Genomic DNA, 13398 nt, shown 5'->3' with positions numbered 1-13398 from the left:
CTATCAATTTTGCAAGATTAGAGGGAAACATTTACTTTATATTGACATTAATCAACACTCGGGGTGGCATGTTGACATTTTGTCTTGAAATATGTTACACTGGTTTAGACTGTTCTCTCAGAAGACCACTAGGTGGAGACATTCTGTAAAATTTCAAGTAGGATCAGACTATTTTAAGGGGGGGGGGGCTTCCTTGAAATTTCTGCTGCTCCAGTTCCATACTAATCAACTCTAAGCCTGTTTTTGTGTTTTGACACTGGAAGTGACAACTGTACACCCTGACTTGTACATAATCTACATTGGAATGTAACAGGGATGCAGCAATTATTTTCATTATCAATCTGTTCATTTTTTCAATTAATATACTAGGTGTTTTTATCTATAAAATGGTGAAAAATGTTAATCGCTTTCCCCAAAGCCCAAGGTGACACCCTCAAATGTCTTGTTTTGTCCCTTAGAAGATATTTGGTTTACCATCATAGAAGACTTAATAAACCAGATAATATTCTCACTTTGAGAAGCTGGAAAGAGAATTTGGATATTTTTGTTCTTGAAATTGACTCAAAATGATAAATTGATTATCAAAAGTTGTCCATTATCTGTTGTTCTATTAATTGACTAATTGTCACCCTCTAGATCTAATAAAAATTGTAATTTAGCCTAAAAAATTGTAAATGTGCCCATTGGTTAGGAAGATACAAATGTCATCACAATACCTCCCTGCTCAAGTGTTTATTTTAAGTTTAATTAACAAGATAACACCAAGGCTGCCTATCAAAGATGATATTAAACATGTTCTTGGATAAAATTATGAATCTACAGGCACTTCACTCAGATTCACTTGTGTTATGGATGACATTAGAAATTTGAGGTTGTGCATGGAAAGTTTGAAATTAAAGTTCATTCACAAATGATCTGTTATCAGTGATTTGAACTTCCACAAAACGTAAAACCAATACAAGTGTTTACTAGCAATATGTGACTAAAGCAAAAGGTCACACAGTGAAGTAGATAAGCAAAACATTTAGGAACGGAAAAAGAGTCCTTCCGGCAATTTGTCAATCAACATGGTATTAAAACACACGTGGAACTACATTGTAAAATACCGGCACATGCTGAACACATTTTCTTGAAAGTATGAGGCATCATCAGCAGAACTATTTGGGGGAAATGTAAAGTATGTAGTTTTCCTGGAAGTCATGGGTTTTGCTCAGCTTTGAGGAGGTGGCGGCAGATCTTCTGCTCTCATCAGTAAAATAGTGAAGCGTGGGTGTCTGTCCCTCCTCAGCACAACCGTGTGCACACACACTCGCTGCAGTCAAAGTGAAAGTGGGGAACTTAAACTGTGTCATTCAGAAACATGGTGGAGATGACACTTTTGTTTTGACACACCTTCTTCACTTGACCACCTTCTTAATTTGCAGCATCTATAAATCATTTGCATCATAGAACAGAAATGAACAAGAATATCTTTGTATAAGTGTACATTATGGGAATGACTGTAAAATAATGCATTTAGTAGTATAGCATAGTATAGTATAGTATATTATAGTATAGTATAGTATATATGTCCCTTATAGTACTTATGCAGACATCCATATGTGATTGTTGAACATCTCATTCCAAAACCATAGGTATTAATCTGCTGCTGTAACTGATTTCACTCTTTTCTGAAGGCTTACCACAAGATTTTGGGAACTGGCTGCAGGGTTTTACTTCCTCATCTCAAAGTAGGAAAGTAAATAAGAAAATGAATAATGGCTGGATTCCATTTAGCTGCCTCGATTTATCAATACCAGTATCACAAATCACACATGTGCCTCAAGGGGCTTTACAATTTGTGCAATATGTGATACCCCCTATCCTTAGACCACGTGGAGGGCCTTCTTGAGACTGCTGCCGCTAAAGTTGGAAGCACACTATTGTATAAAATATCATATAAGTATGTTGAGTTTCAAAGTTCATCATTGTTTACCTCAGAAACAGCAGTTGACCAGAATGAACTTTGAAAGGTTTAAGTCTTTAAAGTGCTCATAAAAAAAATGGAAATTTGAACATCTACATTTCCATAACAGTTGCGCAAACAGTAGAAGATCACGTGTTACGCTCAAAAGCTCCAGAACAGCTTCTGAGTGGACCTTGTTGAGAGTTTGTTTTGTTATTTTATGTATTGCAGACATACTTTTGGCTTCATAGTGTAAGTGTAATTGGTTCCAGAGCTGCTGAAATTCATTTTAAAATAACATTTTTGTAGAGATAGATAGAGGGATAGAGGTTGGTTTGACACAGGACACTGATGTCTGGAACCAAGAGATTACACAGTATAAGTGTGATTATTAATGGTATATCTCCACCTGAAAAAACAGGCTGTTATCCTGTGATTATGTAACTGATTGTTGTGAGATAACTGTCATATCGACAATTGAGATTATTTTCAGTTTCTTTCCAATAATGATGAGTTTGGTCAAAGGTTGTAGATAAGATGGATGTCTTTTATTATGGAATACTGTGCGTAGACTGAAAAAGAAAGCAAATTAGACTAACAGGAAATATTCTGATGGGTGGCTTTAAAAGGCCGTCTGGCTCTGTAGTAACATCTTTGTGTGTCAGCTGGTGGAAATTTCCTACTTAAGTTCATCGAGAGTTGGTGGAGGTTTCCCTCATAAACTTGAAAGGTGCAACTGGTCTGACTTGCCCTTTTTTAACAAAAGACTTCCTGTGGAAACATTTGACTCTCATGTGTAAATCTGTTGTCAACCCACAAATGCGTTATGCATTAATTATGTGTGTGTGGGTTTGGGGGGTTCCTGGTGTTTCAGTGGGCTGCGGTGTATTACATTTGCTTGCAGTGTCACACTTCTCATGACCTTTGCAGCCTGTCGTATCTTGTTTCTGCATTGTATCTCGCTCCATTACATGCTGTCAACGCAGAAAAGCCACAAAATCGGCTTAAAGGACCAGTGTGTAGGATTTAGTAGCACCTAGTGGTGAGGTTGTAGATTGCAACCAACTGAATACCCCTCTGCTTCCAAGCATGTAGGAGAACCTACGGTGGCCGCGAAACTTGCAAAAAACATGAAAGGCCTTCTCTAGAGCCAGCGTTTGGTTTGTCTGTTCTGGGCTACTGTAGAAACATGGCGGTGCAACATGGTGGGCTTCGTGGAAGAGGACCCGCTCCCTATTTAGATATAAATTCTACATAGGGAAAAAGGCTCATTCTAAGGTAACAAAAACACAACGATTCTTATTTTGAGGTGATTATACACTAATTAAAACATACTTATGAATATTATATTCCATTTCTGCGCAACCTTTAGCAGCAGCTCGGCTTGCAGCTCCTCCGGACGTCCTGTGTCCACCAAACAGCGGCAGAGATACACTGATTTTTAACGTGAAACTGCTTTATTCAGTGTTTTTACTGGTTTTAATCATCGGGGCCGTTTGTTTTGGAGAGGAGGAGACCTCTGCGGATAATTTGGCTCCTGGTAAAAACCTCCTGAGCAATGAACACAATGAGCAATGAAAAAATCCTAACCAGGAGAAGCTGACTGCAATGACGGCAATGGTGGTTATTTAACAATGAAGACAACAGCACCCATGATCCCACGCTACTTCACGTCATCATCAAACTCCGTCTTTTGTTATTGCTTGGATTGAGAATCCCCATAGCGGCAGAAAATTACATACTGTGCCTCTAAGGGTGTATTAATGTCTCAGTAGTGATAACAGGCCACCACAGTCAAGTGTGGTTTTTATATCACTGAGGGAGATAAGTATTACGCCTGCAACCACATTCATCCAGCAGGCCTGTGTGTCAAGTATAAGCGGCATAATTTAGTTTCCATGACATTTACGATGCAAAATACCAGAAAAAAACACAACTGCCACTTATGATCCGAAACAATTTTGCTACACACATCAAGCACAGTGTTACTTCTCATATTTGACAGCACTTGGTAAATACTAGAGACAGGAACAGGATCACCCACCCACACTGAGTAGGAAGGAAGCAAGATGTGCAGATAAAAGGCTTACACAAGAGAAATAAAAAACGTATGGTGAAACATAAAATACAGGAACCCACGAAAATGATAACCTTTATGACTAGATGAAAGGGAGTGGAGAGATTCACACATGGTCTGTCAAACTGTGTTTATGTTCCACTTGTACAGTAATTGAGTGCGTGGTGGTGACATAAAGGTTAGAAAATCTGGCTGCTTGTTCATCTCCCAAAAAACAATTTTAAAAAAGGAGTTGATACTTTTAACCTTCTCAGCAGCTTCTTCGTTTCCGTGACAAAGCCATGAATCTTCTTCCTGTTCGGCTTCTCTGCGAGGTATCAGCAGAAGACCACGGTTGTTTCGGGAAAGGCTCCAAGTGATGTCGGGCATTGTTAAAACAGTCAAATGTTCCCCTTGGCTAATAAAAGTTAGAATAAAACACTCAACCGGGGTCATCCCGGCAGTCAGAGTGAGAGTCCGGAGTGACTGGTTCGACTGTGGACTGAAACTGGAGGTCCACAACCTCTTTTACCCCCCCCCACACCTGTTTTGTTTGTCATTTGCATTATTGAAAAGAGGAGCGGAGACACAGATGCTGTGACACACTGCTCCAAGCCAGATGTGGTGTAGGATGTTGTAAAATGAAAGGTGCAGGGAAATTCCCCCACTGAGCAGCTGTGAGATTGATAAACCAAGGGGGGAAATGCTTCTCAAACAACACAGTCAAACCCAGTCTTCAGTTTGAATTAAGGTGAATCATAATAGTTTATGAATTAGTTTAGAGCAGCTCAGATAAAAAAAATCCTGTCTTTTCTTGATGAGACTGAAAAGAGGGGAAAGAGTGTGAAGAGATGGTGGAGGGAAAATAAAAATCACATTTGCCATTAGAGCCAAAAATCTGCATCTTGAGCCACAGGGCAACTGCTGACTATCTTCTACCACAGTAACAAGGGCATTGCGCTGTTTGTTGTAAGATCAGTAGCAATAAAGAAATAGTTAGGACAAAACCCTGTTTGCCTGTTTCATGAGAAGAGATTGTCAACTTATTTGCAGATGATAAAAATTCTATATAGTTGTTGATGCTGTTGACCTGATCCCCCTTTACTCCCAATGCAATGCATTGTTCATAGGTCTTCCCAAGCAAGTTTGAAGTTAATTACAGCTATTACAGAATGTTGCCACCAGAGTTTAAGGAACAATGAAAGAGCTCACGTCACTCAAGTCTCTGCACTTGCCTCCATTTAGTTCACTAAATTTAATATTTGGTTGACATACAGCAAAGATCTATGCCTGGTATAGCACTTTGATCCAGACCTAATGGTGCTCACCACACCAAAAGCTAATACAAAGACCTACAGTGATGCTGATTTCTGTAGTTTTGTACCCAAACTGTGGAATTGTCTGCTGCTGAATCCAAGGCCATTGACTGAGGCTTTTGTGCACCATGTTTCAGACTTCCTTTTACCTAAATTCTGTTATTACTACTGTACTTCCATTTTTAGCCACATTAGCAGAAATGTGGTCAGTCACTTGATCGGCCGACTACTTTGGTTCAGACTGAAAGATCAACCGACGGATGGATTGCTATAAAATTTGGTAGACATACATGGCACCCAGAGGATGAACACACCAACTTTGTTGTTCCCCTGACTTTTTATCTAGCATCACCTGTAGGTCAGAATCTCCACATCTACAGATTGGATTTGTACAGACATTCATGGTTCCCAGAGAGTGAATTGTAATGACTTTTGCAACCCCCTGACTTTTCTCAAGAGCCTACATTATGTTGACGTTTGTGGTTTAGAAGGAAATGGATTAATGTGCAAATTGGTGCAGTGACGTTTGTGGTTTATCTCAATTCCCTGACTTCTCTACTCTTATCACCAAGGTAAAAATTTAAATATGACAGTACTGAAGTTTCAGGTGTTGTTTTTTTTTAAATAGACATGCCAGCCTCAAAGAGCTGCTATCTTGGCTTTAAACTCAATCTTGTTTTTAAATCATGTACACTACTGAAACTTTTCCAAGCATTGTTTAACTTATATTTTATGATTTGTTTTGCACCCTTTTAAATGCAATTCCAAGTTTCTTTTGTTGTTTAAAATTATCAACTTTTGCTTTTGTTTTCATTTGTTCCGCATTTTGTGTGTGAAGGGTGCTATATGAATAAGGTTTATTGTTATTACTATTATTATTGTATTACCTCCAAAGCAAAGTGCACTGACCATGAAGAAAATCCTTTTGCACAAGCAATGTGAAACAGTCAAATCAAACCTCTTCACATCATAGTTTTAAGTTAATTTAATGTGTTTTATTATTAATCCAGTAACCAGAGGAAATAGAATGATAAAAACAAGGTACCAGTAACATTGCATTTCCCTTGTATTCTGTTCAGCAAACTCCCCCTTGGGTCCATCTCCACATCCTTTGTGACAGCTATGAGCATCATCAACATCATCCATTCAGTATTTTGCCAAACATTCACATGGAACAGTGAAACACACGAAGCAGTCCTTTTACAAAAGTACACAACAGACAAGTTGGTTGGAAATAAACAATGACTTAAGAGATATATTTACATGATTTTAGCCTGATTTTAAAACATTAAGTAAAATTGTGTTTTGACAACAACAAAAAATGTATCTTAAAATAATGCGGTGCCATAAAAAAAAAAGGAAACCCACAGCAGCATCTGGTTTGGTGATGTTGGGGCAAAATGACACAATTTATACAGTAGTGTGTTCTTTATTACACAAACTGCTTACCACCCACTAATGTAAATGGTATCTTCTGTAACATATTAATAGAAATATATGCACCATGTGTTCAAGCTATGTTTACAGCTTTACATGATAAAATCCAACATTAAGACATGTAAAGGCCCCTTCTCTCCAACATGGAGGAGTGTGCAATAAGCATCTGAGACAACTCACTGGATAGAACAGTTGTTGTTATGGAAGATGACTGTCTTGTTCAAACATTTGGGGTAAAGTATCGGGCAATGTCATAAAAGCTTGAAGATTAATGCTTAACCATACAGCTCACATATACAGTATTTTTCAGGGTCACAGTAACCTTGTGCACAAGCCACATACGGTGGTTTATGAAAAAGAAAACCAACTGTCAGACTGTGAAGAGGCAGTTTGTAGATTGGGACTTGTGTATTAGACAATCTTACAGGCACTCGAAAACTTCTGTGACTGCTGACCTGACAAATCACATTGACCCCTTGGGGGCATCTTGGTGTAAGAGTCGAAACTGCAGAATCCCTTTCTGTACCATTGCTAACAAAAAAAAAAAAATGGAGAAGAATGGTAAAAATGAACAAAAACAAACAAACAAAAAAATAGATACACACAAATAGACAGAAAAAGCACCACAGAAAATGTGGCCTCAGTTCCCAGTTTGGTGCGACTTCGGAGTGCTACACCTGTGCGAGCGGCTGCGCTGACCGCCGGCCTGACTTCATGCGGCTACGGGCATACACCCGCAGGAAGAGCGCCAGGAATACTGTGGCAATGCCAAAGCCACCCACCACGGTGATGGCGTGACCGTAAAGGAAACAAGAGAGGAGAATGGCGATGGCTTGCCGCAGGGTCATTATGATGGTAAAGATGGCAGCACCAAACTGGCTGATCGTGTAGAAGATGAAGAGCTGGCCACATGCCGAGCACACGGAGAGCAACACGGCATGGAAGGCGAACTCGGAGTGACGTGTCATGAAGGCCAGCGAGTCAAAGAAGGCACCCTGCTCCAGCAGCGAGCCGACAGTGAAGAGGCAGGAGAACAAGTTGACGCCAAACATCATCTGCACTGACGACATCTTGTACTTGAACAGGTTGTCCTGCCAGTTGGAGGTGAAGCTGTCGAAGACGATGTAGCCAACGAGGATGATGATCCCGCTGAAGGTGGTGACGGTGGACGGGTGCTTGCTGGTCGTGCTGGACAGTAAGAACATGCTGACGCCCACTGAGATTAGCACAGCCGTCAAGTACTCCCAGTATTCGTAGCTCTTACGGGAGACAATCTTGCCCATGAGCATGACAGGAATGACCTTGGAGGCCTTGGCCAGGACTTGAGTAGGGAAGCTGATGTACTTGAGGGCCTCATACTGGCACCAGCTGCTCAGGATGTTGGAGAGTGAGGCGAAGGAGTACTTGTACATTGGTGCTCCATGGCGAGGTTGTTTGAACAGGATGCACCACAGGCCCGACACGGTCAGAGCCAGGATACGGTTCATGAAGACCAAGAACTGTGAGTCCTTGAATTTCTCGCCTGTCTCTTCTGGAGTTGTGGCTCCGTAGGAACGTGTCATCACCCTCTCCTGCAGGACGCCCCATGTCAGGTACGATGCCTAAGAATAAGAAATTGCAGTAAGCAGAAATACACTGTTGTTGTTGTTGTTTGGTCCATTATTAAAATAAAAATATTTACTACTACAGCTTTAATGTAGAGCTTGATTTTTGTAGATGGTGAAGTTACTGGCCAGCAGCAGTGTCTCTTAATCATCACCTGTGAGCTGAGGGCAGACCAAACTGAGTCGGACTATACTTAGATAAAACAAACAAAGCAACCCTCACTACTGCTGCACAAATAGAAAAACTTAACATGCAGGTATTATGGGATTAAGCAGCATGTAGCTTTATGTATTTAAATGACTGTTTTCTGGGAGGATCCCTACCTGAAGTCCAGCCGCACAAAAGATCAACTTGACAACCTGTCTGATTGATGAGCCTGAATCACCCTCGTTCCTGGGTGCAACCGACACATCGTCCAATAGACCTGTCTTGGCCTCACTGCCAAACACACAGGTCTTGATAAAAGGATAGCAAATCCCACTACCTGAGAGAAAGAGAAACATAAATAAAACAATATATGAACTTGGGATAAAGGTGGTCAGGAACCAGTTTGTTTACTTAAACTGCCAAACATTTTCAAATTTGTAAGCCCAAACCTGTTTCTAGGTAATTACTACGCTTGAAGTAGCTAATGAGGAAGTAGCCGGGAATAATGATGGAGGAGTATCCCAGCATGTTGATGAGGAAGCGAAAGAGCCAGACATCGCGCCAGCCTTCGAGAAGTGACGACTCTTCTTCTGCGGCAACAGAGGAAGGGAAGAGAAGCAACACCAGTGCAAGCCAAATCCTAGAAGGGCAATAGAAAATTGTATATCAGGCCACATTGTGAAGTACAAAACAGAAAAAATATCACTCTAAATACTTCAGTAATAAAAATCTGACAAGGTATTTGTGTGTCTGCCGGAGTGGAGCTTAAGTTGTGGGTCCACGACTCAATATCTGGCAATATTAACTGACAAATACAGACTGTGAATTCTCTCTGTAATGCTTGGTTTAATAAGATCAATATATCAAGAACACAAAATTACAAAATACTATTTCATTGTTATTGGGCGGATGGTAAACATTACGTGGGTGGCTACATGGAAATGCTAATGCTATTTCTACTTTCTTACATCTGTCTGAATTCATTTAACATGAACTAGGTAACCAATAAATTAAGATTATTTGTTTCTTTTAGCATGTCAGCTCCATTAAACTTCATTCCCTTCCTCGTCACACTGGGTGGATACACTATGTAGCCTTTAATTCTGTCAAATCCATTTATTAGTGCTCTAAGGCACCCTGACAGGACACCCAAAGGCAGTGTGTTTCCCCTTACTGGGCAGGGACCAATCACTCAAACAGAAAAATGCTTTGTCACCTTACAGGTTTTGAAGCAGAAGCAACTTTCATCAGAGGTGCCCTGTGCAGACATTTTACTATTCATAATGTCACTAAGTTCTAAAGAGGTAGGTACTCCTGCGATTTAGTATTGCTCTTATAAAGTTTGGGGGACATAACCCATAAATCACTAGAGTTATTTGTTCCGAGTTTAGAAAACTCCCTACAGAGCCACACTATACAACTGTTTTCACACTGCTGAATAGTACTACCCATGACAAGTGTGCGAAATCAGTAGAATTCAACTTTTACCTAATTAACTAAAAAAAAAAAAAGTCAAAACTATATTATCCTTTCAAGATCTGGAAAAAATAATTCATGCTTTTTTGTCCTCCTGTCTTGATTATTGCAATTCACTGTTCACAACCCTGAATCACTCTTCTGTGTCTCGGCTCCAGTCTGTCCAAAATGTGGTCACCAGACTGCTAACTAATACACAACGTACGGCACACATCACACCAGTGTTGGCCAACCTACATTGGTTACAAACAGAATGCAGAATTGATTTTAAAATTCTTTTAATTACCTATAAAGCACTATACAGGCTGGCCCCGTCTTATATCTCTGAATTATTGTCCCCTGGCCACGGTGAGATCACTGAGGTCTACCGACCAATGCCTTCTGGTTGTCCTGAAATCTAGGTTTAAGACCGAGGGTGACTGTGCTTTTGTGGTTGTGGCCCCCACCCTCTGAAACCATCTTCCCTCAGTAATAAAAAACGCAGAGTCTGTCCATAGTTTTAAGAAGCTCTTAAAAACTCACCTGTTTCGTAAGCATTTTATCTCATAACGTGTGATTGCTCTGTGTTGCTATCACTGTTTTTATTGTTGTATATGACTTCGGTGCCTGCCTTCTGTGTGGTTTTTATGGTTTCATTGTTTTTATATTGATATTTCATGTTGTTAAACTTTTTATTTTATTCTATTTTATTTTTCTCTCAATTGTTTGCATTGTACAGCACCTTGTAACTCTGGTTTTGAAAGGCACTTTATAAATAAAGTCTACTTACTTACTTACTAATTAAGGAGCAGTTCTGCCTTCTTATGCAAAACATCGTCTGGTAATTGATATGATAGCTGTGGCAGATATGGGAGGTAATCCCATAGAAAAACCATAACCTGTTAAACAAGACTTGCAGAGATGGGATGAGTTTTATCACCCACCTTCACAGACAGCTTAGGTAACACTTTTGAGTCAAGCACACCTGTGGTGAAACCCTAGACTCCCAGGAAAAAGGTGTGTTCCTTGCTGCCGTGGCACAGAGTCTGTGTGTCCCATTCGGAGTGAGGCCAGAGGCTCTGTGTGCCTGACTCACACAGAGCCTCTTTGTGTGGGACTCGGCTGTGGCCTGGCCAGCCAATAGCCCACTGAAGCAAGACCTGGGCTCTGAACAAGCAGCTTTTATTACATGCAGGAATGCTCTGCACTGGCTGGCCAGCCAACCCACAGGCTGCTATAGAGACCACTGCCAAAATTCACCTGAGGCGAGAAGGGATTGCTTGTAAAAGGCTGATAGAGTCCTGTGTTAAAATTTGACAGCAGATAATATGGACTGAGACGGAAACATTCCTTTCGCCAAAAAAATAATCAAATGGCTCAATTCTTCATTACAGCTATGTAACTTTTACTCCCTAGGTGCTGGAGGGAGGGTGGAAAATTAACACCAGTCAAATGCTGATAAAACATCAAAGTGGCTGGTAGATTACTTGTACAAAATAATGATTTACTATTGAGTGGCTGGTGAATTTGGACATTTATCTGTCAGTAGCTGGTAGATGTTCACATTTTAAGTGAATTTCTCACCGTTCAGTGGTCTGAATGAGCTAGCTGATTCACAGTGAACACATCAATGCAGAAGGGAAAAACCCAGACTGGTGTTGCTGCAAATTGTGTGACCCATCAGACTCTGTGACCTCAGCTGTATTGCCCTGGCATAAGTCTTATCAAATTACAAATTCTTATGGCATTTATTACCAAAAATGGTGCCACCAAAGTATTAAATTTAAATTACAAAACTGGATGAGCTGACATGAAAAAGGCTAAACATTTATGTCAGCCTTTTTCATTTTGGTAAAACCTAATGAAATGAAGTACACAAGGAAGAACAATTAAAAAAAAAACATGAAGAGTGGCAGTATAACTCTTGCTATAACTCTTACTCTAACCATTAGGCAAGGTAGGCCACTGCCTTGGGCCCCCAACAGCTGTAGATTTATTATGATATTTAGATATGAAAAATATTGAATTATATTACTATTCTAACTCATTGTACACCAAAATAACTTGCAAAAGGCCCCAAATCACTTTAAAAATGCAACTGTAGACTACTTATTTACTATGTACTTCTACTTCAGAGGAAAACATTATACCACTACATTTACCTGACAGATATATTGATTAAACTATGCAGCATTAGATAAGAATTAAAAGCTTGAACACAAACTAAGTAAATTAAATTACATTGTGCTGTTAATACCTCTCCGTCACTCTTCACTTTTAAGTATTTTCACTGTGTAGTATTAATATTTTTACCTAAGAACAACGAGTAAAGAGTACTTCTACCACTGCTAACATTTAGTTAAAGAAAGGGCGAAAATAAAGCAGGACAGAGTTTGCCTGGGGGCCCCCAAATCACTAAATCCGGTCTTGTACACAAACTGTAACACCAACAAACAACAGCTTTACTGTAACCAGCCGTTTGAAGACAGTCAGTATAACGACGCGTAACGGAAATTGACGGTCAAATGGCGTAATAGCACGCGGACAATCATATCAGTCTGTAGCCAGCTAAGCTCGTGTCCACTTAAAACTCTTTTTTCTTTTTTTTAGCATGACACATTTTTCCAGTTAGCTCCTCTTTGGTCTCTAACGTTACCTCCATGAAAAAGAAGGCATTTTCCCCTCACTCCGTGGCCGACACCTGGCGCAGCACACACGCCGACAGACTCAAACGTCTCCGCTGACGCAGAGCATGAAGCCGCCCGGGTCCGGCAGGTAGAGATTTTATTAATTAGGGATGCCTTCTTTCGGACTAGCCGCCTTTAGCTCTGATGTCTGCAACTTATGCTCAATAGCCGATGTGTTCACTTGAGCAGGAAAGGCCCCCTCCTCTTTTCTCCAGGATTCCCGGAGACGGTGAACAGACGCCCGCCCGGCGGTCCTGCTCCCTGTCGGTGTGGAGGAGCAACTGCGCAGTGCTGCTGCCTCCCTGTGCCGCTCGGAGGTTGGATCCCATGTATACATACTAAGTACATTCAGTGGTGGGAAGTAACTTCGTACATTTACAGAAGTACAAGTTGCTTAAGAACAGTTTTGAGGTACTTGTACTTTCCATGAATATTTCCACTCTACATTTATTTGACAGCTTTAGTTACTTTCCAGTTGAAGATTTGATACAATGCATAATATAACAAGCTTGTAAAATACAACACACTTAAAGATTAAATCAGTGGTTTACAACCTTTTTGGCTTTTGATGTCTTACAAACAGCAGTGTGTAGTCGGGGTCACAGTTCAGATGTCTATGGGTTGTTAGCAGCTCCACCAAATTGTGATTTTTCCCTCTAAACTCCTCACATGGTTTCATTTCAATAAACAATAAATCACTACATTTACTTTAATACTTTAAATACATTTTGCCACTAATACTTATGTATT

The 13398-nt window shown here is 40.3% G+C and overlaps 1 protein-coding gene across 2 annotated transcripts; it reads right to left on the bottom strand.

Moving 5' to 3' along the window:
• Window positions 1-6290: 6290 nt before the first annotated feature.
• On the bottom strand, window positions 6291-12894 carry slc35b2 (solute carrier family 35 member B2). 2 transcript variants are annotated; one of them, XM_042391327.1, is made up of 4 exons: window positions 12618-12894; window positions 8956-9146; window positions 8683-8843; window positions 6291-8355 (listed from the first exon to the last, which is right to left on the bottom strand). In XM_042391327.1, the coding sequence occupies exons 1-4, from the start codon at window positions 12635-12637 to the stop codon at window positions 7426-7428; spliced, it is 1302 nt and encodes a 433-aa protein (XP_042247261.1). In that variant the 5' UTR covers window positions 12638-12894; the 3' UTR covers window positions 6291-7425. The 2 variants fall into 2 exon arrangements, with proteins under 2 accessions (XP_042247261.1, XP_042247263.1); XM_042391329.1 differs by lacking the exons at window positions 8956-9146; window positions 12618-12894 and adding an exon at window positions 8514-8520 and having other exon boundaries at window positions 8683-8767.
• Window positions 12895-13398: the final 504 nt, after the last annotated feature.

The sequence above is a fragment of the Thunnus maccoyii genome, chromosome 17, assembly GCF_910596095.1.
Source record: "Thunnus maccoyii chromosome 17, fThuMac1.1, whole genome shotgun sequence".
NCBI classification, from domain to species: Eukaryota; Metazoa; Chordata; class Actinopteri; order Scombriformes; family Scombridae; genus Thunnus; species Thunnus maccoyii.
Note: the sequence above shows the minus strand (reverse complement) of the source record. Positions and strands in the feature narration are given on the sequence as shown.